General features: G+C 45.6%; 11 protein-coding genes across 11 annotated transcripts; 6 read left to right on the forward strand and 5 right to left on the reverse strand.

The window, feature by feature from the left end:
- The first annotated feature begins 1798 nt into the window (after positions 1–1798).
- C8R40DRAFT_717936 (zinc-finger of mitochondrial splicing suppressor 51-domain-containing protein) lies at positions 1799–3768 on the forward strand. The gene is made up of 3 exons (XM_046235972.1): positions 1799–2401; positions 2453–2665; positions 2719–3768. Exons 1-3 carry the CDS (start codon positions 1903–1905, stop codon positions 3681–3683), a joined length of 1677 nt encoding a protein of 558 aa, XP_046080780.1. The 5' UTR covers positions 1799–1902; the 3' UTR covers positions 3684–3768.
- On the forward strand, positions 3692–5882 carry C8R40DRAFT_718156 (uncharacterized protein). The gene is made up of 5 exons (XM_046235974.1): positions 3692–3989; positions 4043–4144; positions 4196–4444; positions 4509–4738; positions 4788–5882. Exons 1-5 carry the CDS (start codon positions 3788–3790, stop codon positions 5796–5798), a joined length of 1794 nt encoding a protein of 597 aa, XP_046080781.1. The 5' UTR covers positions 3692–3787; the 3' UTR covers positions 5799–5882.
- On the reverse strand, positions 5873–8473 carry C8R40DRAFT_1129354 (CDC45-like protein). The gene is made up of 7 exons (XM_046229131.1): positions 8137–8473; positions 7855–8082; positions 7614–7793; positions 7092–7555; positions 6567–7043; positions 6169–6519; positions 5873–6111 (listed from the first exon to the last, which is right to left on the reverse strand). The coding sequence occupies exons 1-7, from the start codon at positions 8401–8403 to the stop codon at positions 5967–5969; spliced, it is 2112 nt and encodes a 703-aa protein (XP_046080782.1). The 5' UTR covers positions 8404–8473; the 3' UTR covers positions 5873–5966.
- A 1374-nt stretch (positions 8474–9847) lies between these two features.
- Positions 9848–11362, forward strand: C8R40DRAFT_718242 (uncharacterized protein). The gene is made up of 5 exons (XM_046235975.1): positions 9848–10271; positions 10326–10376; positions 10479–10505; positions 10573–10919; positions 10977–11362. Exons 1-5 carry the CDS (start codon positions 10123–10125, stop codon positions 11111–11113), a joined length of 711 nt encoding a protein of 236 aa, XP_046080783.1. The 5' UTR covers positions 9848–10122; the 3' UTR covers positions 11114–11362.
- Positions 11363–11500: 138 nt separating this feature from the next.
- Positions 11501–13312, reverse strand: C8R40DRAFT_717967 (Scramblase-domain-containing protein). The gene is made up of 11 exons (XM_046235973.1): positions 12917–13312; positions 12809–12867; positions 12610–12749; positions 12410–12561; positions 12159–12345; positions 12086–12101; positions 11924–12027; positions 11841–11859; positions 11743–11785; positions 11644–11693; positions 11501–11584 (listed from the first exon to the last, which is right to left on the reverse strand). Exons 1-10 carry the CDS (start codon positions 13222–13224, stop codon positions 11663–11665), a joined length of 1059 nt encoding a protein of 352 aa, XP_046080784.1. The 5' UTR covers positions 13225–13312; the 3' UTR covers positions 11501–11584; positions 11644–11662.
- A 797-nt stretch (positions 13313–14109) lies between these two features.
- Positions 14110–16428, forward strand: C8R40DRAFT_1058681 (initiation factor 2; the record flags this gene model as incomplete). The annotated part of the gene is made up of 8 exons (XM_046225213.1): positions 14110–14278; positions 14327–14386; positions 14438–14528; positions 14583–14997; positions 15055–15269; positions 15321–15859; positions 15911–16216; positions 16277–16428. 8 exons carry the CDS (start codon positions 14110–14112, stop codon positions 16426–16428), a joined length of 1947 nt encoding a protein of 648 aa, XP_046080785.1.
- On the reverse strand, positions 16395–17993 carry C8R40DRAFT_718264 (HSP20-like chaperone). Its single transcript, XM_046235976.1, has 9 exons — positions 17860–17993; positions 17716–17802; positions 17332–17664; positions 17254–17277; positions 17092–17199; positions 16905–17024; positions 16746–16853; positions 16476–16693; positions 16395–16422 (listed from the first exon to the last, which is right to left on the reverse strand). The coding sequence occupies exons 1-8, from the start codon at positions 17941–17943 to the stop codon at positions 16529–16531; spliced, it is 1029 nt and encodes a 342-aa protein (XP_046080786.1). The 5' UTR covers positions 17944–17993; the 3' UTR covers positions 16395–16422; positions 16476–16528.
- A 1129-nt stretch (positions 17994–19122) lies between these two features.
- C8R40DRAFT_1163404 (uncharacterized protein) lies at positions 19123–20541 on the reverse strand (the record flags this gene model as incomplete). The annotated part of the gene is made up of 6 exons (XM_046230366.1): positions 19123–19437; positions 19487–19647; positions 19703–20108; positions 20163–20254; positions 20317–20418; positions 20478–20541. The coding sequence occupies 6 exons, from the start codon at positions 20539–20541 to the stop codon at positions 19123–19125; spliced, it is 1140 nt and encodes a 379-aa protein (XP_046080787.1).
- A 75-nt stretch (positions 20542–20616) lies between these two features.
- Positions 20617–21830, forward strand: C8R40DRAFT_718433 (uncharacterized protein). The gene is made up of 4 exons (XM_046235977.1): positions 20617–20956; positions 21016–21329; positions 21384–21486; positions 21549–21830. The coding sequence occupies exons 1-4, from the start codon at positions 20666–20668 to the stop codon at positions 21576–21578; spliced, it is 738 nt and encodes a 245-aa protein (XP_046080788.1). The 5' UTR covers positions 20617–20665; the 3' UTR covers positions 21579–21830.
- Positions 21831–22082: 252 nt separating this feature from the next.
- Positions 22083–22421, reverse strand: C8R40DRAFT_1176403 (uncharacterized protein; the record flags this gene model as incomplete). Its single annotated transcript, XM_046232505.1, has 4 exons — positions 22083–22107; positions 22164–22216; positions 22271–22351; positions 22407–22421. The coding sequence occupies 4 exons, from the start codon at positions 22419–22421 to the stop codon at positions 22083–22085; spliced, it is 174 nt and encodes a 57-aa protein (XP_046080789.1).
- Positions 22422–23347: 926 nt separating this feature from the next.
- On the forward strand, positions 23348–24833 carry C8R40DRAFT_1058666 (WD40-repeat-containing domain protein; the record flags this gene model as incomplete). Its single annotated transcript, XM_046225212.1, has 11 exons — positions 23348–23452; positions 23503–23531; positions 23589–23661; positions 23719–23831; positions 23883–23923; positions 23977–24083; positions 24133–24210; positions 24277–24398; positions 24460–24608; positions 24668–24745; positions 24796–24833. The coding sequence occupies 11 exons, from the start codon at positions 23348–23350 to the stop codon at positions 24831–24833; spliced, it is 933 nt and encodes a 310-aa protein (XP_046080790.1).
- Positions 24834–25681: the final 848 nt, after the last annotated feature.

The following is a 25681-nucleotide window of genomic DNA, read 5'->3' on the forward strand; positions in this document are numbered from 1 at the left end:
TGTTCTCGCTCCCAAATCTATCTCTGTTTGCTCTCTTTCCAAACTGCAAGCTGCAGCGCACGGACACCATATGGCAATCGGACAGAATCAGACCCCAAAAAATTTTACATCGGAAATTTTATATATAAGCTCCTCACCTTTTTTGTCCCTCTTCGTTTCCTTCCCATGTTGCTTTCTCTGTGTTGCGCTGCCTTCAAAATCCTCAATGGCCCTTCAACAGTCAAGTCTTCAAGTCAAGTGCTCGTGTTCCTTTGTCAATACATGTCAATATCCTGGCTTCCAATTATCTAGCCCCCATGATTACCCATCGTCAATATCGAAGTGTCTTGCACTGCCAAATTCTAGCAAATTCTTCGATGTCATCAACATACCTGATCTTTTCATTCACACTCAGTCTGTCTCTGTAGCTCATATCTGTTATATCCACTTTTTTTCCCATGTAACTTAGTTTTGTGCATGTATTATGTGTAGGATACCATGAATAGTATTCCCTTTTGACAAAAAAGAAAAGCATTTTCATTGTCAAGGAAATCGGAGCGACGCCGGAGCTAGAATATATATCATGCAAAAAATTTAGATTGGAGATTTTGGATATAGATCAAAAACGGATGCACTGCAGTGCATAATCTTGAATTTGAACGGAGAACACCACTCAACCTTTTTAGAATTCTACCATCTTCAGCTTTATCTAGAGATTATGATTTCTCAGATGATAATTTGATGGCTTTCACTCCTGACTGTGTAGGCATGCTTCCTGACATGCTCTGAAGAGAAGGAAGTAAGTCTCAGGTAGCCAGGTTGGTTCTACTTGAGGCCAGATCACTGACATACAGATATATCATCTTGCAGCTGGTATGAAGATTGAGGGTCTGAATAGGATTTCCTTGTACGTCAATTCCATGCATTAAGTACAAGGAATCAAGGATGAAGCTTTGAAGACTTTAGGCATTTGATTTTGTTTATTATCCAGATTTTTCCGCTACTGCTATTGTCCCTTTCCACCCTATGGCGAAGACTGCGTCATATCGGTCTTTCCGACCAACAGCCAGTGCCACATGAGGGAGCATGAGGGTCGAGTGCACTCTATTCAGTAGTCTAAGATCTGTATAAAAAGGAGGTACCAAGGTGTTATTAGATTTATTCGCTCGTGCCCCACTAGCCTGATACCTCTTTGTGACTCTAGGATGAAAGTTTATCTGGCTCTCGTGGCTCTTGCGTCTCTCGTAGCTACCATCGTTGACGCTGCAGCAGTGAGTTACTCACCGTAGCTATCTTCAAACACTAGCTCATTTGGCTCGCAGATCGCAGCTCAATCAGTTACCGAACCTGGTACTTTGACTCTCACTGCAACGAAAATTGTTCCCTCATTGTTGCCAACGCCGCCTTATATGACGTTTGTTACAGAAACGACTGTTTGGACGTTCGTATATATATTATGAGCTGTGAACTTGACCTGATCGTTATGCCTTTCGTTTTCAGTCAGTATCCGGTTCCGACTGCCGTTGAATGAACTTACGACCTTGAATTTTGAACACAAGATGCTCATGCGCATGTCAGATAACTGATCCTCTTCACGAAGCACTGGAAATTTGGATCCTTTTGGATCCCTGTTGAATTTAATTGTAGATGAAATTGTTGTACACCTTCTACCACAAAGTAATGTATACATTGTTCGAATTGTTTTCAAACACATCACCTATCGTTAATGCCACTGCTGTTTCAGCCGAAGGGGAGTGCCTCGGAGCGAGGCCTAGCGAGCCCATTTCTCTCCATTTCCAGTCTGACTATGAGTGAATTTTGAGATGAAGGTCCTCTTCGGGCCGTTCTACATACTATGTAGGATCTAGAGCCCTTAGGTAAACACTTTCAGCAAACTGCCAATTCCGGACTCGGAAAAGGCTCATGGCCTTTTCTTTGGTTTGCCAAAGGACTACAACTGCTCGGTATCTTGGCTGCCTCCGCAGCCGACCACTCCAGCTCTATATTGCATCGGGTGTAGCGCAGAGGCGAACATTTCTTGATTTCTTCAGGAGGAAAAAAACGGAAGATGCAAAAGAACCTCTAGAGCCCATTCCTTTACTTTCCGAAGATGATCTTTTCCATCCTTTCTCAAAATCCCCCTTTCCAGAAGTGCGTGCAAAAGGCCAAACAATATCTTCCATGGCTTCTTGCCCAGTGTGCGCTTCTGGTCACAGGCATACACACAAACACGAACACGAAAAGCCCAAGGTCAATCATGTGAGTTTCGAATGCCCGGATTGTGGGTGGCCCACACATTGCTCAGAGGAACATTGGAAAGAGGACAAGGAACATGAAAAATACTGCTCAAGGCTGAGAGAAGCCAATGAGGATGAGCATGATCTACGGAGCGGTAGACGGATGCCCGAGTTCGAACTGCCTGGTACGAGCCTCCAGCGTTTCAAGCATCCATGTCATTCACGCGTAGAAACAGGTCCACAAGGATATGAGGAGGCAATATCGTTTGCTAATTGGGATGTTTTTTGGTACACGCGTGGTTTCAACTCAATGGACAGCGAGCGTTCAAGAAGACATGCCAGTAAATTGCTTACTTATCCTATGACAATTGGAAGTGTGCTGCATCAGCATAGCTCACTGATGCTGAACAACCAGCGGCTGACACCTGAGGGTAGTCGGTCAATGGCAGGTGTGTAATCTCGCGCTTGAGTGTATTCGCTAGTTAATATTGTAATGTTTCAGCCATTCGATCTACTCTTCACACAGAACCTGGCGCACCAGAGACGCATGAAGCGTCAGTGGGAAAGTCCCAAGTTCGTATTTTTATCCTTGGGGCCCGCGGAGAGTCTTCCCTACCACCCCATGTATGGGAACAACTCGGATTTCTGTTCCCAGCGGCAAATTTCCATATTTTCTTCATCGGTCCCCAAGTAGCATTGCCGCGCGAGAGACAGACCCCCTCGACACCTCCAATTGACACCGGATCACCAACCGGGTCCTCAGAACCCGAAACTGCTGGTTCCAATTCACCTTCAGAGAAGATACCAGGCGATTCAGCCTCTTCCAAGGAGAGTCCGAACACCGATACCATGCAAATAGAGGAAAAGAGGCCTCTATACACACCCAACGTGTATACGCCGCAGACTCCTGCTGCAATTCCCCCACTTAAATGGACACGATCTTCCTTGGCTCGTTATGGGGTGCCCTCGTATACCACGCCATATTCGTATCAGGTGTCGCTTTCTGGCTTACAAGTGGACAACTATGCGGACGTTCATCCATTATTCGAAGAGACTCTGGATCCATACAGCGATGTTTTCTTCTTTTTTGCTCCTGGTTTCGGGTTTCCTTCTCCTTCCTATAAGAACGAAGCAGGAGAGGCCGTTCTACAAATTTCGTCGCCTACTGAGTGGGGCCCCGTTTTACCCATGCTGCTTGCCTCGAAATGTCCTATCTTTGTCACCGGATTTTCTCCTGCTGACGTTGAGCGAGATGTTCGCTCGTTATCAACAGCCCCAGGAGTTGCCGGCGAATTTGAATGGGTTGTTACTCCAGGGCCTAATCCGTTTGGTAGCGAAAAGTGGGAGGTGGCTGATTTCGACCCTCGAATTATGGTAAAGACCAACTGGGGTATTTGGGCCATTCGAGGTAAGAGTAGAGATATACAGGAACGAAGTTTCTTCAAAAGCCTCTTCAGTAATGCATAATTGAAATAATATATACATATTGGTACGAGGGTGACTCACATCCCTCAGCAAGTCACGCGGTCTCGGCCCCATCGTGTCGTGTTGTATTTCACTTCGCCATCGCCATGAGCCTTACTGCAGTCGTCGAGGCTCGCTCCAATACGAGCTCTGCTCTTTTAACGCCAAGAAAGAAGAGACGACTTATTTCAGAACCGCTGACGATTGTGCCTTCAACTGCAGAAATCTACAAATGGGTCTTCTCCTCCAATGCAATTGCGCCCTGCTTCATCTGTGATATACGTGTGATGAAACGACACAAAGAAAAAGGTTGAGCTCATTGATATGATATTGTTCATCGTCTCATGAATCTTCATATCTAGGGGAGGAATTCTGGTGGCTCAAGCGATTACCGTGTCGAACCATCAAAATCATTGGCCTAATCGTCGGGATACAGCAATACGAGAAGCGAATTTCATACATAGGCGCGTAACGACATATTTTTGGCACATCTAGGCTATTGACAAGACCAATAGTGGACGACGGCACTTCTGTAATTGAATGTGTGCACAAGTGCAGCGCGCCACCACCATCTCCTGCTAAAGCAGGCAAGCCGAAGAGATCTAATTATGTAAATGATCCAGCACTCCCGAAACCTGTCGCGTGGATAGGGCATACAGTAGAAATTGTGGGTCGAATCTACGAGTTCGAAGCCAAGGAGTCAACGGAAGAATATAGTAAAAGAACAAGAGAAGTACGTAGGCAGATTCAGGTGCAGGAGATAAGTGTGTCGACAAAATCCTTATGAACGATATAAATTACTTACATGCACAGTACAATCACAATCAGTGAATGATAAATTTCGACATTGGCAAACCGTGCTAGATTTGCACAAGAACAATTATTCTTTACCAGAGCCATTTACTATTCCCGGGCCTACACCATCTCAACGCTCTGAAATCTCGACGCCACCGACTACCACCTCGATTAGGACCACTACATCCTCATCTTCTGCTTCTACCTCAGCATCTATCTCATCCGCAAGTTCAAGTCCCGTCAAGTCAGAAATTTCCTATCAAGTGAGCGTTAAGCCAGATATTCTGCATGTATCTCGCTCACTTCGAGCAGTCACCCAGAAAGCTTCGTCATCCATCGCGATTACATACTGCTGATCTCACAGGAAATACGTTTCGGATCTACATCAAGCACTATATGGATAACCCACCGACCTCGGAAGAGTCAGACGTTGAGAGCGACTTTTCGGATGGTGATGACGCCAGCGTCTCCGGACCTTCGACACCCACCAAACGACCCCTCCATCGTGATCAAACTCCCCGCTGCCCTCGCCGTCCGTTGCATGCGGCGGATGAGACGCCACGTCCGACTCGACCGCTAATATATTCAATATCTTCGTCCAGGAAGGGCTTCACATTATCCTATCTTCGTCGCGTTCCAGAGCTTTCTGAATTGGCACGTAGAGTCGTCAAAGCTGAAGCCAAAAGACGCGACCGAGAAGTCAAAAAGAAAGCCAAAGATGCCGCAACAAACCAGAGTCGCTCCCAAAGTCACAAGGCTCAAATTTCTGAAGCTACTACCTCTTCGACGAACTCCTTGGGAGATTCCATTTCTTCTCGGATGAAGAGGTTATGGAAGTGGGCCATTATCCAACTCATTCAAGAAGGTAGTATCATTTTATGGGATGGTCCTAGATTTCCCCCCGCTTCGAGGTTGTTCGATTATAGCATGAATAACAGGATATGGAAGTTATGCTCTTCTACTGGCAATACAACGGTCACTAATGATGTCTCGGTGTTCTCATCCTCCTTGGGGCAAGAGCCTGAAGAAGACTTCGACTTGTCAGATCCTGATCCTGACGAAGAAGCGTATGTCGCCCTTACGGCCGAGCTGTTAGCTGGGGAAGTCCAGCGAGTTGTGCAGGCCTGGGTAATGGTTCGTCCATTTACAGAGTCACCTAAATTTACAAAGAACGGTATACTTCAACGACTGCGAAGAGATGATCGATGGCGGAGAGTAGGAGAATGGCATGTGGAAGAGGCAATTGAATTGCTGGTGTCCAAAGGGTCACTATTCCAGATTTCGGAAAATGTATGGGGACTTCCATCTAGACTTTTACCGTGATTAAGATGAAATTTCGTTCGTGCTCGAAGCGCCAGACTATTAAAGCTTTACGAAAAACAATCCAAAACGATAGTTGTGATTACAAGTAGTACAACAAATGATTAAAGAGAGCAAATGCGGGTGATGCGAGGAACGTTATAAATTATTAAAATTCAGATGCACTCTCCATTAATACCCAGACCCTTCACAAAGTGTTTCCAAGAATACTGGTAAATCAGCCTGATTGATTTCCAGTATACTTGTGTCGAACGAACTATGACGAGTTCGAGCATTGCATCGTTCTTTGGCATCCAGGAAGGCGAGACCGAACTCGCTAGGAAATGCCAGTAAGTATTTTCAAGTATTCTGAAACAGTATGGAGGACACCTACTTTTTCCGCACGTCGCCGAAGTCTGTAGCAGCCATGACACCGACAACAATGTATAAGTTTGAAGCCTCGTTTAAACAAGCCACCACGAAGGGTAAACTCTTGCGTTTCGTACGGGTGCTGACAACTTTTCCAGGTAATTTGTCGCGCAGGGCATCCACTAGCCATAAAGCTAGTCGTGACAGAACTCCTGGGTGAGAGAAAAGAGGAAGGTCAGGGCCCTGCGTCAAGACAACGACGCGATGGTTGCGCATTGTACGAATGTCCTGTTTATCAATAATTGAGGTCCCTTGCCGAATTATAGCACGGTGAAGGGTCATTGAGAGTTTTAATGAATGTTTAAGTGCTTCGATGCTATTCCTTTATTAGTTTGGATGTAAACCACGTATAAGGAGTCTCACTCTGCAAGAGCATCGAACGCCACCCAGAAATTCCGTATCCACCAAGCCACTTCCTTCTTAGAGCCGTCAATGTTATTTTCTCCTTCCGTCTTCCTTACATTCGACGCGACAGTTGTATTTTGACCATCTGGGGGAATGTTTTCACGGTCTTCCTCAACTGCCCACCTTCTCTTCGTTGAAAGACTGTGAACCTCCCAAATTTTTCCTCCACCAAACCATTCCCCGCCGTTCCGCGAGCCTTCAACTTCGACTTCCATCTTCACTCCACCGGCAAGATCTAAGAGTGCACTGATGCCTTCCACGGCATCGGCAGCGGACAGCGGTTGTGATTGATATCCGTAACACTTCATGAAGGAAGGGTATGAGAGCTCAATAAGGCCATATTCTGGAGCGATGTCGTCCAATTTCTGGACGAGAGATCGTTTGAGATCCATATCCATGTGCGGATATGGCTGCTGGGTTTGCGGTATCGAGAATCTACAAAGGCATGAGCTCGTTACACTTTACATCATGGGTGTAACATACCCCATCTTCGCTAATAGCCCAGTCAATTTCTTTCGTCCTCTTTCCTTCCAAATCCCCAGTTTTCCAGCAACATAGCTGGAGTGGAACATTGCATCATACAATGTCCAATGACGATACAACATGAAACGGAGCTCGTCCGTGGTGCGTATGCCATGGTCATCAGGGTTGGATGATGCAGTATTTCGTCCACCTGGAGGGAGAGGAGGACTCAGTCGAACGACCTCATCAGAGTAGATGGACTGATAATCGTCGTATTTGTCGCGTGATATACGTGATGTTGTGTACTGGAAGGTGAGACCGAGAACAGCAAACCATAATAAATCGATGTCCGCGCGCTCTAATAATGTAGCGAGAACATATATTGTGCCAGAAGCACACTGACCGTGCCATGTCCCAGCCATGTAATGTTTCTCGAGTCGAGCCATATGAGCGTCACGTTCATCGCGAGACATTCGACGAGGATGCTAGCATGTCCATGTATGAGCCTGACTAAACCCGGATGGAGAGAAAGAAAGAACACACATCTTCCAAAGTTCGACGCCTTTTACCCTTTCTATTTCCGTCCCCTAAAGACCGTCGTTTCCTTCCTCCACTACTTCCCTCCTCAAACTCTTCATCTGCATCTTCCTCCAGGTATTCATCAAATTCGTCCTCAGAGTCGTAGTTCGACTCATCCTCGTCTGAATCAGGTTCCGGTTCGTACTACCAAATAATGATTAGATAACGCGACAACAAAGTAGATAATCTGAAGGGGTACTCGTACCATCAGAGCCTCCCACGCCTTCCGTTCCTCTGCAAGTCTCTCAGCACTACCGTCATCCCATACGATAATCCTCTCTCCATTTTCTCCCCCTCCGAAAAGACTGGACAAGTTTTGAGGCCGTGCAGAGTCGATGATATGGACCGACATTCCTGGTCGAAAATCACCAAACCACTCTGAAGACGGGAGATCTAGAATTCCACCCATGTTGAAGAGAATGAGAGTATGAAGCTGTAATCAGGATTCCAGTTAAACAAATCTTGTTGAGCCACTTGAACAACGCACTTCGTTATAACTGATCAGTTCGTCTCTGACCCTCTCCAATTCTGCAATACCTGATATCGGCATAATGCGATAAATAACATCGTCTTGTCTAAAGAGCTCGGCCATCATGCGAGCGGCACAAAGGGCATCCACGTCGGGCGCGACAAGCATTATTACCGAGGAAGCGGACGTCAGAGGTGATTCTCGATGGGCCTTCAAGATCTTGCCATATGCTTCTGCGTATGAAGGGCGATTGCGGCTAATATCCGGAGGAGGAAGATAAACCATTGAAGACCCTCAATGTTGAAATAAGATTATATGGTTAAACGAAGAGCGTGATGGGCGAGTTCGCGTGACAGGCGCACTTTGTCTCCCCACGTGACTGTGTTTCATTGTAAAACAAAAAGTTAATCAGAGCTACCAGGAGCTACCATTCGATAAGATTCTATCTCTTCAACTCCTCAAATCTGGATCGAGCGATGCCTTGAATCTCAACGATCATAAACTTGATGAGAAGCGGTTCACGCGGAGCGCCCTCGGGCTACGCTGCTGAAGCTGTTGTCAAACACATCGCGTCCTAGCTTTTGTAACTCTTGAACTGCTACTTGGTCTTGTAGCCTGTAGCACCGCCCAGGCCGTCCTCGCAACAGCGCTACTAGGTATAAGTACTTGGTGGCAGCCCTCAAATTGCATCATTCGACCCACTTCTTAGGCAGTAACTCATTCCATGGAATCTAGTGCTATGACTCCTTACTTGCCCTCATAATGGGAAGGATATCCTCCTAATTCAATCGGTCAGTCTAGTGTATGGAGTAGCAGAGCTGTTTTACAACCATCCATGGTCGCCAAATGTGGATGTAACGTGTCGAGCTGCGTGTGGTTGTACCTGCAGCTGGATTATCGCATCTCAACCGAGAGCGCGATCCATGTAGGCTAACTCGACATAGATTCAATGAAATACGGACTTGTCTAATTCAGGTGCGAGTATACTACGATTAATACGACCGCGATCTTCCAGTCAGATTTGTGGAACAATGCTCATGTTTGTTATATACATGCTAGGTTGCCTTCGAAATAGGTGTCGTAATTTGATCATATTGGCGTGAGTGTAAGTATCCCTAGGCTTTCTCTTTCGCTGTGTTGCATGAGCCGGGCTTAACAGTCTACCGTTAATGGTGTAGGACCCCTAATCACTTAACCAACTGCTTTCTGAAAGTGTTCAGTCACCGCCAGGTAACCAAGAACGACGGTCCAAACTATTACCGATCTGCCATAAAACCCATGTGTACATTGGATCGGTTCCCCTCTGATGGTACCGATGACCACACCTAACAGCAAATCCATCAAATTGTTCCTGGGAATGGTGTCGCATTGTTGTGGCTTTTCTTAACATGCATTCGCCCTTTGTTCGGCTCGAATGGTGTCTTCGGCCCCATCCGCTCCAAGTACGGCTCATGGGATGCTCGCTTCGAATTCTATCGAATGCTTTTGTCGGTGCTGGCGCACCTCCATAGTAAGTTACCAAGAGAGACTCGGAGAAAACGCGATGACATACGACCCAAAAACGAATGTGGTTGTGACTTCGTGGGATCTGTGAAAATAGAAATGATCACCCTCTAGCCAGTATTGCATCGCTTAGCAGGCTTGAGGAGTGCGTTGGCTATCCTGAATGAGACGCCTTCAACGAACTTTGAAGCAGTTATCGATTCTTATCGATTTGATTCCTGAATATCTTCACTTCTTTGCACAAGGGTAGGGCTGTACGGATCCTACTGTAGTAGCTTCATGGGGCTCCTGAATAAGGCCGTTGGGTTTGATTTCACCTTAGACCATGTTCTTCATCACTATTGCGCGGGATTAGACCCGCCGATCCAGGTTTCTGCTACTTCAAAGTATTCACTACTCTTCTCAACAAACCTCTTCGGCGCTCGAATACTCATCTGGTTCTCGTGAGCAAATACAATACATACTACAAAAACATTGGTTACCCAAACCCAACAGCGGAAAATGCACCGACAGCTTTACGAGGTTTATTGCCAACAGTGCTGTATCAAACAGCCACCTTTCTTCCAGGTATTACTGACTCGGTCACTTAAATACAGATGTTCCCAGGAGATTGTGCTGAACGTGCCACCCATGTCTCAATCCAACGGAAGGTAAACCATCTATCGCTGACTATCCTTTTATTTGATTCTCTGATCATATCTCAGCTCGCACTTTTTTGAGGACGCTTACGGCCCCTTTTTTCAATGGCAACAATTGTAACTGTCTTCCCTAATTTTAACTGCTTACAGTGTTCATATTCTAACGCAGATTTGTCACATCCCCTCCCATCTCCGACTATTCCCATCGTCGGCTTATAGATCTTCAGGAGCAACAGCTCCAACAAGGTAATTTCTTGATTTGATCTGGCATTATTCCAAGAGGTAGCCGACATTTGATTAATTACATTTTTAGGAATTCAAGCGCGCATGCCACTAACTCAAGAGCCCTGTCCGACTCTACAGTATGGTGGAGGAGACTTTGCGCGCGAGTAAGCAGTCGCAAAAGATTGAGGAATTCATGGAGCTATTTTGATTTTCGCCTTAGTCAACCTCAATTCCTTCACGTCGAGATACCCCAAAACATTGTGGTAGGACCGCAATCTGGAATCACATCGTCGCCTGCCACATCCTACTTGCACTCTCCTTATTCCGCTCAAGGCGGTCACGCTCTTTCTGGAACGCCTATACAGTCGCAAACCGCAGCACTTTTACAATGTCCTGAATGCGCTAAGAGGCTAAGGAGTAAACAGAGCCTGAACAGTGAGTACACAATCTCCTTTATTCAAGTTGCTCAAGAACTAAAAGCCTGAGCGTCAGGCCACATCGAAGCCATACACAGGAAGAACAAGAGATTTAGTTGCCCATACTGCCACAGACTATTTTCGTTCCAGCAAGCTTTAAGACGCCACGAGAGGGAATCTAGGTGTCCCTCGAGTCGTAACCTTCCATCTTGAATATGTGCAGCACGTATCAATCAACACCTCATCGCTACTGAAGTTGATTGTGCTGCAAACATTCACTTTTGCGTGGCTCATGTCAAAGACATTCAATTGGAATCCATGTACAATTAATGATTTCTGTAGCAAGAATCGCTTTGACCAGTTGCACTCGTATCAGCTGTGTATTTTACTTCTACTCCCATTCAGGCCTTTCGGTTTTCATGCTGTTATATTCACTCTTCTGATGTCTGGTTTTATCTGTTATGTTATTCTCTTACATTGTATCCCCTTGTTTCCGTGTTGACATTCCATCGGCTTTCATGCAATGCTATGTTATGCTGTCGTCGATTGCTGGTGGAGGCTAGTGATTCATACACGCTTATCACACACCCTGTCCTTATTTTTTTTACTATGTCTGTATAACCTCCTGCCAGTGATCACAAAGTTCTCCCATCACTTTCATCCTTGTTGATTGACAGTGGCCACCTTTCAGCCTTTTTAGTATGTTTCTGCTACAGGGTATTCAATAACGGATTATTACAAACGTTTACTTGTAAAATAAGTCTAATCCCAGACCCCAAAGTGGAAAAATCCGCTATAGCCAGGTCAGAATGTTCAACATAAGTGTACGAATCATTACTCACTGGCCACCTGAATGTCGGGAGAAATAGTCAAAATCAATGTTGACTACAAGTAAAGAGGGGTTAGGTGCAGGGATCGGGGGTGGTATGAAAATGCACACCTGCTAGAGCGAGGAATAACTATTAAACGAGGCGAAAGTCGCTTATGAGAAATGTCTAGTAAAATTGGGCTGCACATACTCACAGCACGCTGTTCTAGGCTAAGAAGAGGAGTTTGGGTGCTATATAGCATATTTCCTGTGGCGTCTACCTCAGATCGTCGGGGTCCAAAGTGAAGAAGGTATTTTCCTAATAGATCGATAAGTTCCATTGAGCATAAACACAGAAGGGAGAATGCAGAACGCGCCTGTGTCTGTGAATATCTATGGCAAGAGGTAGTGAGGATGTATGGTCTCATTTGACTGGACAGGGCACCCTACTTCTCTACCTAATCCTCTGAAGCTTCGACTAATGAACGTCATCTCCCGCGCAGCAGCATCCAGTACACTAAAGTCCCAGGCTAAAAAGGGAGCATCGACGGTGGCTATCTGACTGAATGTATTCGTATCTAGCTCAGGTTCCGGTTGAGGGTCTGAACTCAAGGATAGAATTCGTTTTGGACTATCTCTAATACGGAAATAACGAGATGGGAAATGAGATGTGCATTAATCAATCATAGTATGCAACTTGCCGCAAGAACAGGTCATATCGTCGTCTGAAAGGGTGCCAAATTTGCTGCACCTCTCCGAAAGTATCGAGCAAGACCGATTCGGAAACTTCTTGTCCGGGAGTGGGGCGTTGTACATACATTCTTGAGTTTATCCAAGCAAAAGGACGTCGTACCTACATGATTTGAGGGATACGCCAGTGGAAATGAAATTAGGAAAATACCCAGAGAATTGGGGTACCGGATGAATCCATGACAAGCGCTTTGAAGGGACGATGCGTTGCGAAGATTTGTCGATTGAAGGAAGAGAGAAAACCTCCAGGTTCTTCAGCTATGAAACCGACTTGTTCGCCGGCGGAATTACCTGGAAAGGTCGCGATTTGAGTAACATGAGACCCTGTCAGTATAGAATTTTACACCGACTGATGGTGTATTTGTTGGTTTGCTCGAACCCGATAAAGACATTTAACATTTCGATTTGCCTATGAAGTTAGCGTAAATGACCGTCATTTTCGAAAAAGAAGTGATTACCTTTCCACAATTAACGAATCGTTCGCAAGAAGCCGTTCAAGACCTTCTGCTGAACCACTGGCATCCAAAGATTCTCCTGCTTTCCATAGCGGCGAATCTCTCACAGAAGGATCTATTAGTGGTTCTGTTGTACCGGGAGGTGGTTCTTGCCTGCTTGGTTTTTCCAAAAGTGGCTGACGTCTACCGGCCCCAACTGGCCTTCCACGGCTGGGAAAACGAGAGATGGCATAGAATCTAGAAAAAGACTCTCTATGGCGTTCCTTTGAAGAGATCCTCAAAGAGAGTCTCCTGCAAATTTGTAGAAGCATCCAATTGCACGTCCAGACTCCAAACACGGGAACAACGCGGAGTTCAATACTGTTACAGGAATAATATACGTCTTAGATAAGATTAAATTACATACTCATCTCACAGTCACATCACAGGAAATTTGAGTTTTTATGCAGCGACCTCAACAGGTTGTTCCATTCATTTGTCGTCAATGTTTCCAGAAATATAGGTTAGCATCTACGGCGGCGAAACCTTCGGTAAGTCCTTCACAGATAGCTCTCTTCAAAGCTCACAATCGCGAATTCTAGCCTACATCGGAGGTGTCGAGCGCTTCCATAGCAAAGCCAGACATGAGCAAATGGAGACTTCAAAAGCCTGTTACTTTCAATCACTCCCAAGTGACCTCGTCATTTTCTCGCTCAGATGGTGATAGCTCACGAACTATCCAAGGCGGAACCGTTGAAACCTCGTCGACGGAAGGCCCGCCTCTTCCTGCACGTAGATGGTCAAGGGTACTTCCTACTTCTCGGACAAGTTCCACCCCTACATCTACACCTGTGCACGTTTCCGGAGACCCTACTGCAAAATCCGCTCCTGTATTCCGGAAACAGGTGATGTTGGACAGAGAACAGGCCCCCCATACAATTCCATTGCGTGATAGTCGTTCACGAAACTTAGAACACCAAAGGGAACATGATGGTCAGAACTCACTGAACGCCACCTCCACGAAGCACCGCCAGACTTTCTCAAACAGACATCTCTCAATCAAAGAATCCGGTACGAACTCCAGTTCGTCAAGTTCTACTTCCTCAGATGTATGGGAATCGTATGTCGACTCGTTGGACTCTGGCAGGAAAACTGGCAAATCTCATTTCGGTCCGAAACCTGAAAGGCGTGGATCTTTGATTCAGAAAATGAGAGCCATGCCGGAAGACATAAATGACACCCAAAAGGATTACCGCGCTGTCCGACTACGAAAAGAAAATTTTCGGAAGAACAAAGTTTTTGTCGAGAAAAAAGTATCTGTGGACGTTTACATCCCGTCACTAGTCTCAGTAGGCCAATTAGCTCAGTTGTTGAACGTGAGGCTAGGTGAGTCTTTCATCCAATCTCTCTATTTCACCATCTCACTAAGTTCAGCGCGGTTGCAACGTAAGATGGAACAGTCAGGAATGGGGGAAGAAACTTCGTATGACCATGGTGCGCTACCTCCTTGCTGGCCTTTGATTCACATTTAACATGTTTCCCCAGTCCTGACATCAGATTATGCCGTTCTTCTTGCTGAGGAGTTTGGCAAAAATCCCGTTGTTAACGATGAAATGGCTTTCGATATCTATCCTTCGTCAGTCATCCATGCTTTGACCATTTCGAAAGCTGAAAAGTGATTATCCAATAGGCCCCCACACCCAGAGCCTAGCACCCTCCCTTTGCGCCCTCCTGTCGTGGCGATCATGGGCCACGTCGACCACGGAAAGACTACGTTGCTCGACACTCTACGATCCACCTCTGTAGCGCAAAGCGAAGCCGGTGGTATCACTCAACATATAGGAGCCTTTTCTGTCCCGGTACCTTCCACCGGTAACGACAACGGCCTCAAATCCATCACCTTTCTCGATACCCCGGGGCATGCTGCCTTTTCTGCTATGCGTGCGCGCGGTGCCGGTGTCACTGATATAATTATTCTCGTTGTTGCTGCTGATGACGGTATCATGCCCCAGACTCGCGAAGTCATTAATCTAATCAAAAAAGAACAGGATAAGGTCGGAGTTGTGGTGGCCATCAATAAAGTGGATAAACCAGGAATCAACATTGTAAGTAGTGTAAGCACCCCTCACCACGAGCCTAACGGAACCGAAACGACTATATAGGAGGCAGTGCAACAATCTCTCCTTGCGGAAGGTTTGCAGCTAGAACAATACGGTGGAGATGTTCCCGCAGTCGCTGTGTCCGGGAAAACTGGTGAAGGTCTACCGAGTCTCGTTGAAACCTTGTCAGCTATCGCCGAAATGCAGGACTTGCGTGCAGAGAACGAAGGTCCTGTTCACGGCTATGTATTGGAATCAAATATGCACAAAGGCATGGGGTGGGTTGCTAATGTATAGTATCCGCACTTGATCCTGATCATCCCTCATAGATCTGTTGCCACCGTTTTAGTTCTTCGTGGCAGCCTGAAGATTGGTTCACATATCATCAGTGGCCTCTCTTACGCAAGGGTACGCGTCATGAATGATTCAAACGGAAAACCTGTTAAGGTTGCCACTCCCGGCATGGCTGTCACTGTCTCGGGTTGGAAGTCCTTACCTACCGCTGGCGATGATGTTCTGCAAGGCTCCGAGACAAATATCAAAAAGGCCATCGCAAATCGGGAACGAAAAGCCGAAATAGACTCATCTCTTGCGGATGTGGAAGCCATCAATCAAACCCGGAGGCAAGAGAGGGAAAAACGAGAGCTCGAGTTGCAGTCAGGGAAAGATGCAGCTGCTGCGGATGAACAGACTGAGGACGGACCTAAGGAACTGCGCCTGATCATCAAGGCGGATGTAAGTGGTAGTGCAGAGGCTGTTGTTGGTGCTCTTCAAGGCATAGGCAACGATGTGGCCACAACCAAAGTCATTTCGTCCGGTGTCGGAGATATTACCGATACTGACGTGACCTTGGCACAAACCGCGGGTGGTGCGTACTTATTTTGCTACTTTGTATCATCAAATCCTCATATCCGAATAGGTATGATAGTTGCATTCAACGTTAATGCTTCAAAACAAGTCCAAGTTGCCGCGGCCCAGAAGAATGTCATCATCCTGTCGTCGGGTATTATCTACAAACTCATGGATGATGTACAGGAGCATGTCATCAAACTTCTCCCTGTTATCATAGAAAAAAAAATAACTGGTGAAGCTCAAGTGTTACAAATTTTCGACATCCAGGCAAAGAAGCAGGTGGTCAAAGTGGCCGGCTGCAGGGTAACGAACGGAACGGTGGAACGCTCCAAACAGGCCCGGGTAATCCGAAATGGTGAAACCGTCCACGAAGGTGTGTTCGATCCTGCAGGATACATCTTCCACTCATGGTAATTGAATCCGTTTACCATAGGCCCCATTGAAACTCTGCGTGTGATTAAGAAGGATGTCATGGAAGTACGAAAAGGATCTGAATGCGGGCTCAGCCTAGCCAACTTTTCGGATTTGCAGGCAGGAGATTCCATACAAATGTTCACGATGATAGAGAAGCCCGGAGTGCTATGAATTTTAGAGTATGATTAATCCGGGACCAATAGTCTTTTGATTCGTACTTATGGAATCCTAGCAAATGCTTCTAGCGTTGTTTTTCCTCTCATCATGGCGGTTATACCCTGGCACTGTTTTGGGCATCCAGAACAGACTCCTTCGCTCCAATGGTACCTGTTCGACCTGTCACACCGAAAGTCAACGCAATGTTTCCAAGGTCATGAGTGGGCTTTTCCAAAATGGTCCAGCTCCTAGTATCCTGCTTCTGGAGGTGTACTTCTACCTGAAAAGAGAGTTGTGTCAGTGAAAGAAAATTGAGAGCTCATATTGCTAACTTTTGTGCCGAAGTATTGGACAGTAGATTGCTCGGGAGTTATAGGTCCGAATAGATTGATTGTTTTGAAGAATCTCTTGGAACCTGGTAAATAGAGATCGATGGACAACTACGCCTGGCCTTGAATACCTCCAACACAAGACATCACGAAGGGACTCACACTCTGTTCGTCAATCTTCACGTTGCTCCGATCTTTGTCAACTTGTTTTGCAAAGACGGATACATGAACTTGGTCCAAGGTTTGATAGTGGTCTAGCCGGCAGGTGGTAAACTCTTCTATCTAAAAGATTGCAATGTACAGATTACTCCAGGAATATTCTAACATTGATTTATAATATAAGGCTGACCTTGTCGGTGTTTACCTTGGGAGAAAAGAGATGGCGTCCGGTTTGGCATCCCTCGATCTTGAGGAATTCTTCGAACTCGAGAACTCTGCGTTTGCAACACATATAACCCTGACACGAGTCACGAGGATATTATTGGGATATCATAGTTCAGATACAACATACCTTACTTCCTTCTCGAAAGATAGGCTAGAAGATAGGAAGATGAAAGAATGGATGCTATTCTTTAAGAGAGGCTCTTACGGGCGCTGGGTGATATTTACAACGAGTTCCTTCGCCATCGCCTAACCTGTTTTCATCGTCGCTGATAAATGTCACATTGCAACCTTTGCGTCGACATGATGTTCCCGGGGTGATGCTTACGCTCAGATCGTCTTCTTCTTCGGTGACTACTGGCAAGGTTGCTGGGACAACTTTGGCCGTGGCAGGAGGCGGCGCAGGGTCCGACGATGCGGCGGAGACTTCAAGCACTTTCGAGGGTGCTTTTGCAATTTCCTTTTCTGCAGTAAAAGCAGCAGGCGCCTTCGATTCAGGATCGGGCACATCATTCGTATGACGATCAGTCTCGACGCATCCCTTTGGTGAAACTTTCAGTAAACTTCTTGGAAGTTCTATTAAGAGACTCGCCATAATTTTCATGAATTCATCGAAGTCCAAAACTGGCTTATTCTTATCCGAACAACAAGACCACGACTTCAAACCTTCATGAAAGACCTGAGCACGCGAAAGTTAGTAACATTTTTTGTTATCGGATCTGAACTTTCCACGCACTGGGGCTCCGGGATGAAATGTGCAACGTTCAGTGCTCCCTTCCGGAAATTCTTTCCCGCAACCTTTACGAGTACAACGGGGCATTGGAACAGAGTTTAGAGGAAAGAATCATCAATACCCCAAACGAAGATTTTGTCGTTGAACTCGACATATGATTGGCCGGATATTCTGATTGGCTGAGCGCTTATGTAAACAATTCTCGCTCTCATTTCTCACTCAGACTGCAACGCGAGTGGGCGTCGCAATAGGTCGCAATATGACGCCCGGAGGACTGAGATGCTCATTGTACATCCCACGGGTCGCTGCTACGTTTCCTATTCCTTTACAAGACTTCCGTTTGTCTTAAGATGAAGACAAGTTCTTAACCGGATTAGTTGTTGTTATTATGCTAAGCACGCAATAGCTTACCGGACCGGATCATGAGCACAAAGGTTTTGTTTTCATTGGAATCTCTGCTGAGGAGCTGAGAACACTGCTTACTACTCCAAATATACAGGCGAGGGGAGTGAGTGGGCGGAGTAGAGCGATACCTCGAGCGTAACTAAATATTATTGAACGTGTATCGCATGGGTCACTGCTAGTTTATTGACAATCACGCTACGTCCTGGCTACGTCTGAAGCCAAGTCTTGCCGGTGACGAACCCGGACCCGGCATTTACTCTCAATATTCCGCAGTCGTCATAACATTGACCTTGCATCTTCCATATCGTGGCGAAGAATTGAACTTTTGTAACAGCATCCGATTTACATATCTATGGACATGGGTTGTACATAAGCATATGTTCCATGAATATCTATGTATAAAATCCAGAACAACGGTTCCAGTCGACATTTATGTGGTGAACTGACACGGAAAAACTGCATCCACCAGCACGATGTGTGTGTTCAAGTTCATTCCGGCAGCCAGAAAGAAAGTTACGTTTGTAGATTAACCCATTGATCGATTGAACTCCGCGGCTATGGACCGAAATCTGTCCAGGAACATGGCTCGAAAGATTCCTGTGTCCATTGCATGTCAGAATCTGTTCTGTACATGTAAAACTTCTTTGAAGCAGACCTTTGGCCCCTCGAGATCAATATGGATCGAAATTGTGAGGCTCTGAAAGGATGAGCTCATGGTAAGGTCAAGCTCGCACGCGACTTCGAGTCACGCAGTTGTGTCCACAATCTATTGAATCTATTCGGTTCAATGAAATAGATGAATCGTGCGCGAAAGTATCAATTTTATCATTGAAATGCCTGAAGCTGACACAGAGAATTATTTCAGTTACTTTGTAGACCAGGACCAAAAGACTCGTAAATGAGAAAACCAATTCCCCATGGGCCCACCCTCCCCAACGTTCTAAGGGCAACAGTCAATTTGGGGCGATAACCGCTGCCTATAGACGGGTCCGGATTTGGAGCATGCGCGAGGGCAGGATTCGCAAAAAAACCAGATAATCCCTCTTGACGAAATTGTCGAAAAATTGCCCAGCAAGGAGCGTATTCAGTGGGGTTTTGGAGCTTTTGTAGATGGAAAATGCGTCTTGCATGGTCCCATGGACGACCCGTAAACTCATAAGCAAGACCGGCTAAAACCTAAACGAGGGATTACGGAGTGTTTGAGTAATTCCGAGCGAACACGTACTCCTCCAGAGACCAATGCGAAGCTGTGAATCATTTTGGGTATGTGATGGACAACGAATTCATCATTTGAAAATGTCTCTCGAATGAGAATGGCGGTATCTTCCCGAGTTCTAAAAGCTATGCGGCGGGTTACCTCAAAGATCGAGAAGAAAACGGCGAAACCTATTGTTTTAAATATCGTGAGGACACCCAAAGTAGAGGAAGAATCTTGGCGAACCAGTTGTGTCCTTAGCACAACCCCAAATCCAGCCATTCCAGCCACGACCGGCCATATCACCAACCTCTTTCATCCAACGCCTTACTTGCCTAGCATCTTCGATTTTTTTCTGCCTAGAGCCAAGGCCTCGAAATTCTGTACCTCTAAAGACGTCTTTCCAAGCGTGCGACCAAGAATGATACACAGAGCCTCCTTCGAAAAGTAATCGAACATTTTCTGCAGGGGCAGCGACGATTGCTTGAAATCCCCCAGCAATTGCGCCACATAATGCAGCTGTCATAGTAGGATGCCGGGAAATGTGGGGTTCCATGACTTTGGAAGCTTCCGTGTAAGTGGTCCATAGCACTGTCCCTAGTAGTGCATTGACGAGCATCGGTGGTACAAAATGTCTAGGTATGACCATAAGCTGTATTGCTGTTGAGTGCTAGAAGTCAGTTCGCCACGAAGACATTCCACTGACACCTTGGTCTTTGACTAGAGACTTGATAAATCCAGGCGTTAAAGCTGATCCCTCATGTGAGGCTAAACCACGCAGAGAATGCCATCCAGAGACTGAAGCCAATCGAAAGCTTTGAGAAAATTACACCTGTATGGCGTTGGAAGTAGAGCACTACCTTTGGATGGTCTAAATAGTCTAACAGGTCTTGAAAAATATAGAGCAATGCCTCGAGTCACCGTCCGAGCAACAGCAGCCTTCAAGTTCGCCTGCGACTCTCCTGTAGAAGGTTGAATTGCATTCTTACACCGAAAGGTAAAAAAAATCAGAGCTGCGTACGAGTTTCTAAACCTTCTGCTGAATGTTCTCCATCTCTGGCACAAGATATCACGGTTATTGACATACAAAGAACCTTGAAGAACCCGCCAGAGTAAAAGTTATCATCTCATATTACATAAGCTGTTGATTTGTCCTTTCGGATCCGAAGCAGCGCTAATATCGAAAGATTTCGTCTCTGTTCCCAGAGGATGTCATACCATTACAGGATTTTCTGTAGGCATAACATGCTATTCAAGAGACCTTTCTCCGCTACCGCTCAATACAGCGGGACTATCCCTTCCGACTTCCACTTCATCCCCGATTTTTTTTCCGTGTTCGAACAAAGAACGCTCCTTTCGGCAGCGCTTTTGAGGTTAGATGGTGCCGGGAGTAGGAGATTCCAGAGAAAACGCAAATCTTTCCTGAATCCGCTGGGATCAAATTGTGAAGGCCCTCCTGCTGAATTGTTTTTGCCTGATGACTGCTATGAATTTCTTCAGGTAAGTGGGAGAGCGCATGCATTTGTCTACCTTTGTCACAATAATGAACCCGTTGGAAGGGTCACTACGATGGTGTCATTCGCAATTTTCGAGAAATGCATCTGACGTCTTGGCCAACAAACGAAATCCTTGGACTCCTGCCAGTCTTGAATCGATTGCATTCTTTGATCCCCTCCCATAACATCCAAACACATCTTTTGCATCTGGCATCAGATGGTGAAATTTTTCCTCATGTAGATAATGTATCTGCCAGTGGAAGATGGATTCTAGGTGTTAGCCTTGGCTCAGAACGAATTCTTCGGCTGGAAAGCTGCACGCATCCTGACGAGGGGGCGGAAATTCTTTTACCCTCCGGAAGTGTATATATACAGAGGTAGGACTCATACCTTTTGCTGCATGCCGTGATCCAAAAAAACATTTTTCGTAGCGACAATGTGAGGTTTAAGTACAAACACTCTATCTTGAAGAACAGCGCATCTCTGAGTGGGATCGGACAACGTATGGGACAACGTATTAGCATCATGATTCGAGTAAGTTCATTCGTCATACAATTTTCATGACGGAAGGAGTGATCCGACATTGAAATAATCAGGACCTCCACGACAATCATGATGTATCATGATGCTGGCTCGGTAGATACCTACACCAACAAGGTATTCAACAATTGAATTTTACTCGTCCTGGATTTGAGGTCGGAGTTCCAATACCTACATCATACTACACTCCTTTACGGTTATTTAAAAGTCATCACGAATGCAACAAGTCGGGTTTGATTGCCTTAGTTTAGCGTTCTGCCAGAATGTTGGAAGGAAGGCAAAAAAAGAAGGTCACGACATGTGGCTTCAGTATATGATACATATTGGGGTTGAAAGAGAGAGTAGGTGTCGATCTTTCAGGGTTCACGATGAATCTGATAAGCAAGAAGCTGAAGAATAATGATGTGTTTTTGCGCTAAGATAGTGTACGGTCCATGAAGAAATTCAATAGCGATACATAAGTGGAACAGGATAGATACATATACGGAAACGATCGATACAGTCGCGAGCAGGAATCCAATACAATTCAAAGTCCATCTATCCATTCAAAGCATGGAAAAGATCGATAGCGTTATTGAGAAGACAATCGCCTAAAGTTTGTTCACAGCTGCTGCTCTGTGGATCGCTTTATGTCAGTTGATTTCTCGTCCATGATGTCTATGCAAACTCACGGCAGGGTTACCACAGCGCCGCCATCGGGCTGGATGCGTAGAAGCAAGGTACCCTGCATAATACGTAGGTTTCCGACCTATTGTAGCTAGTAGGAACAGATGCTCACATCTCCAGCGAACAGATGGCCACACACTGTTCCTTGAACAGGCTGGTTTTGAGCGGTGAAGAAATAGACACGAGTTCCCTGCTGAAAGAACAAGATAATGAGTACCGCGTCGGCAGCAGATGTCAAGAACGCGTACGGGAAAGTGATTCATAGCCAAAATAGTTGCGCTGTTTTGTGATTTTGAGAATCTCCAAGGTGAGTTCTCTTTATACCATGTAGAAAAGCGAAAACCAGAAGTAAAATGAAGCGTTCTGTATGATCGAGTACTCTCGACTTGCTACCGAAGGTCCTGATTAGAGGTAGAAATCGGGGATAGGACATCTGAATGGAATCTAGGGAGAAAGGCTAGCTTCATGAGCTTAGATTAATGACAGCGAAAACCATGCATATGAAGTCGAGGGACGCGCTTCGTCCTGAATTTGCAGTGTGAATTTGAGGGTCGGAAGAAATAGTGAGTCTGACCAAATTCCGAGGCCATTTGCACGGGCTTGCTCCCAGGTTATGCGATCGGGTAATCGAGCAAGCTTGAAGGAGCGTATGCATATTCCGGAAACAGGTGCACAAGGTTGTTGCGTCGATGAAGATCAATCACCATCATATCGGAAATAGGCCCAGAAGTGCTTCGCAGCCTATAAATCAGACGTTTACTGGACCCAAGCAGGCACGTATTGATCTACTAGAACGTAAAGGCAATAGACACGCGTTTTGCATCCATTCTCTGCGTTCGCATAGCATTCAGAAAGATCCAACCAAATTCGGTAATCCATTGACTGTTAATACTTTGGTTTTGCTCGGGAGTCGAGTTTCGAGGAACAAGTTGCAGTATATAGATGCGAGCACGTTGAGTCCTGAGAGGTATTGGAAAATAATTAAGTATTCCGAGGACATTTCTTCGAAGAAATGAACTGTCACGACTATCCTTAACCCAACTGCTGACTTCACATATAATTTAAATTAAGTAATACATAAATAACCTCACGTGCTGGTAGTTTGGTGAGTCCATCCGATATTCTCTCAGTCCAAAATTACATGCCAGCTCCAACCGCGACCTCCAAAAATAGTGGTTCTCGACATGATATGTCGGTGATATTGGTTACAGGCTCTTATGATCATGAAATCCGTTTCTGGGAGGCATGGAGTGGTATCTGTTCACGAACTATCGCCCGTACTGGAGAATCTGGGGTGAGCTTTGAACATATACTAGACCAACTTTCAAATGACAATTCATGTAGCAAGTAAATCGTCTTGCAATTTCCCCTGAGTGAGCTTCGCCACTTTTAGGGCCCTAAAATGCAGCATGAACTTCATACCTTCCCAGTAAACGCTTACTTGCAGCAGCCATCCACAAGAAAGTCAATATTTATGATATTGCCAGCTCTTCATCTGAGCATGTAACTATTTCATTTGCATCTATCTCATGGGCGTGTATTTGACTAATTATACTTCAGCTTATCACCTTTGAGGGTCATAGCAGGAATGTGACATCTGTCTCCTTCCATAGCGAAGGCAAATGGTTGGTAACGGGGAGTGAGGACGGAACAATCAAAATATGGGATCTTCGGTTTGTGAATTGCGCCTTATCCGTCTTAATGAAAGTTTACCTCTCATGAAGAAGTGGACATCTACATCGAACTTACGATAATGGCAATGCCGGTAAACTCTTAAATTTGTCAAGTTTGGTGGGAATCAACTATAAACCAAAACAGTGAACGATGTCTGTGTTCATCCGAATCAAGGAGAACTCATCTCTTGCGACCAAGCCGGGAGTATAAAGCAATGGGATCTTTCAGAAAATATATGCTCACATGAACTGGTGCGCCACAGTTTTCGCTCTCCTAATTTTTATCTCAAAGACAATGCAGACTCCCGCAGGAAAAACACCTATTCGTTCAATAAGCTTGGCTTTGGATGGTTCTTGTTTGGTTGCTGGTAACAACAAGGTGCGTTTACCTGATTCTTAGTCCGATCCTAATATGATAGACTCACATTGAAGTAAATTTACCAAGGGCCAATGTTACGTGTGGAAGGTAAACGACGAAAGCTCTGGTCTTCCTCGTTTTCAGGCAGTCACTACCTTTCATGCGCATAACAAGTACCTAACCCGATGTTTATTAAGCCCTGATGCAAAGTTAGTCTAAACTCATTTTGTCTATCCATGTATCTTATCATGTTGTCTTCATTGTGTTCAGATGCTTGGCTACGTGTTCTGCAGATACCACAGTCGCAATTTGGTCGATATCCCCGAACTACGAGTTCAAGCTTGAAAGATCGTTAATTGGTCATCAACGCTGGGTATGGGACTGTGCCTTTAGTGCAGATTCAGCGTATTTGGTGACAGGTATGTCGTTTATATCGCTGATAAAGTCAATGAGTATATATGCCCCATCTTCGCTTCAGCATCCTCCGACCACACTGCGAGGTTGTGGGAGATGGCGTCAGGAGAGACGGTGCGCCAATACAACGGGCATCACAAAGGTCTATATCTACTTTTTTTCTCTACTTTCCGTGGCTCAACATATATATAGCTGCTGTCTGTTGTGCTTTGCACGATGGTGCTGGATAAGATCTGTTACTCAGGACTGTTTCTAATCCTTGTTCTTCTTATTGTGGGTTCCTTGTACAATTGCTTGAACTGAGCAGTAATAGGTTGTAATGTAGCAAAGGTAATTGATCTAGATATTGTCTGAACCATGGCAAGTTCACCTATCCATGCTGAGTGATTCTATACTAACTCCTGCGTATGTGTTATGTAGCTCCTGCCAAGCTGCCTTCTCAATCCATTTTGACTTCTGCTGAGATGTCGGAGATTCGGATTTGTGTTCTGCCACGAAAAGCCCGAAGAAGTACAACCGTTGTACATACTACAGGGTGTCGATTTTTTTGTAGGCACGGTCTAGCGAACCTGAACATTCAAAGTTCCTCAAAAGAAGCTACCCTCGTTCTTTTGGCCAGTTGATTATGTGCACAACGTGAAGGAAGAATTGGTGATTTTTTCCCGCGAACCTCACCATGCTGCATCATTTTAGACGTTTTCCAATCCCGTGGTCATGGTTCAGGACGTTGGGCGTTACCCGTGTTTCTCGATGGGAATTGTGGGTCTCGAATCTTTTTAGGACAGCTCTTACATTTTGAGAATACTTTGACTGGATCTTCTTTGCCACAAAATTTTCCAAGAGCTTACGAAGGCTTACCATCTCTTACCATCGGTTGACAACTCACTTGACAAGTAAACCCGAGAACAAATTCTCGATCATAATACCGAGAATTCAGACATAAGTCTACGCCAGACCTTTCTGTGTCGTTCACCTGTACTGCTATCGCTTGCCTAATTGACAAGGGTTGAATAATGAAGAAGCTTCAAGCTCCTTCATTTTGAAGCGTTCGGTCCGGAGTTCGAAGTAAATGAGTTCA

Source organism: Lentinula edodes (assembly GCF_021015755.1).
Source record: "Lentinula edodes strain Le(Bin) 0899 ss11 chromosome Unknown C8R40scaffold_52, whole genome shotgun sequence".
Taxonomy (NCBI): domain Eukaryota; kingdom Fungi; phylum Basidiomycota; class Agaricomycetes; order Agaricales; family Omphalotaceae; genus Lentinula; species Lentinula edodes.

Bases quoted from the DNA above. Each gene is read 5' to 3' on its own strand.
- C8R40DRAFT_718264 (XM_046235976.1), bottom strand. From the start codon at position 17,943: ATGCCCCGTTGTACTCGTAAAGGTTGCGGGAAAGAATTTCCGGAAGGG. The intron at 16,854-16,904 runs GTGAGTCCCTTC...GGCCAGGCGTAG, and splicing joins TGAAGATTGACGAACAGAGT to TTGTCCATCGATCTCTATTT. The intron at 16,694-16,745 runs GTTAGCAATATG...CTCTCTTTTCAG, and splicing joins TCCAATACTTCGGCACAAAA to GTAGAAGTACACCTCCAGAA.
- C8R40DRAFT_1129354 (XM_046229131.1), bottom strand. From the start codon at position 8,403: ATGGTTTATCTTCCTCCTCCGGATATTAGCCGCAATCGCCCTTCATAC. The intron at 7,794-7,854 runs GTACGAGTACCC...ATTATTTGGTAG, and splicing joins AGGCGTGGGAGGCTCTGATG to TACGAACCGGAACCTGATTC. The intron at 7,044-7,091 runs GTATGTTACACC...ATGCCTTTGTAG, and splicing joins GGGCTATTAGCGAAGATGGG to ATTCTCGATACCGCAAACCC.
- C8R40DRAFT_717967 (XM_046235973.1), bottom strand. From the start codon at position 13,224: ATGCTTCTACAAATTTGCAGGAGACTCTCTTTGAGGATCTCTTCAAAG. The intron at 12,562-12,609 runs GTATTTTCCTAA...CAAATCATGTAG, and splicing joins CCGGTACCCCAATTCTCTGG to GTACGACGTCCTTTTGCTTG. The intron at 11,694-11,742 runs GTGAGTAATGAT...ACCTGGCTATAG, and splicing joins TCCCGACATTCAGGTGGCCA to CGGATTTTTCCACTTTGGGG.
- C8R40DRAFT_717936 (XM_046235972.1), top strand. From the start codon at position 1,903: ATGGCCTTTTCTTTGGTTTGCCAAAGGACTACAACTGCTCGGTATCTT. The intron at 2,402-2,452 runs GTACGAGCCTCC...GCGTAGAAACAG, and splicing joins GCCCGAGTTCGAACTGCCTG to GTCCACAAGGATATGAGGAG. The intron at 2,666-2,718 runs GTGTGTAATCTC...GTAATGTTTCAG, and splicing joins GGGTAGTCGGTCAATGGCAG to CCATTCGATCTACTCTTCAC.
- C8R40DRAFT_718242 (XM_046235975.1), top strand. From the start codon at position 10,123: ATGCACCGACAGCTTTACGAGGTTTATTGCCAACAGTGCTGTATCAAA. The intron at 10,377-10,478 runs GTAACTGTCTTC...GTCGGCTTATAG, and splicing joins TTTTTTCAATGGCAACAATT to ATCTTCAGGAGCAACAGCTC. The intron at 10,506-10,572 runs GTAATTTCTTGA...TTACATTTTTAG, and splicing joins GGAGCAACAGCTCCAACAAG to GAATTCAAGCGCGCATGCCA.
- C8R40DRAFT_718433 (XM_046235977.1), top strand. From the start codon at position 20,666: ATGTCATACCATTACAGGATTTTCTGTAGGCATAACATGCTATTCAAG. The intron at 20,957-21,015 runs GTAAGTGGGAGA...ACCCGTTGGAAG, and splicing joins ACTGCTATGAATTTCTTCAG to GGTCACTACGATGGTGTCAT. The intron at 21,487-21,548 runs GTAAGTTCATTC...TGAAATAATCAG, and splicing joins GTATTAGCATCATGATTCGA to GACCTCCACGACAATCATGA.
- C8R40DRAFT_718156 (XM_046235974.1), top strand. From the start codon at position 3,788: ATGAGCCTTACTGCAGTCGTCGAGGCTCGCTCCAATACGAGCTCTGCT. The intron at 3,990-4,042 runs GTTGAGCTCATT...CTTCATATCTAG, and splicing joins GAAACGACACAAAGAAAAAG to GGGAGGAATTCTGGTGGCTC. The intron at 4,739-4,787 runs GTGAGCGTTAAG...CACTTCGAGCAG, and splicing joins AGTCAGAAATTTCCTATCAA to TCACCCAGAAAGCTTCGTCA.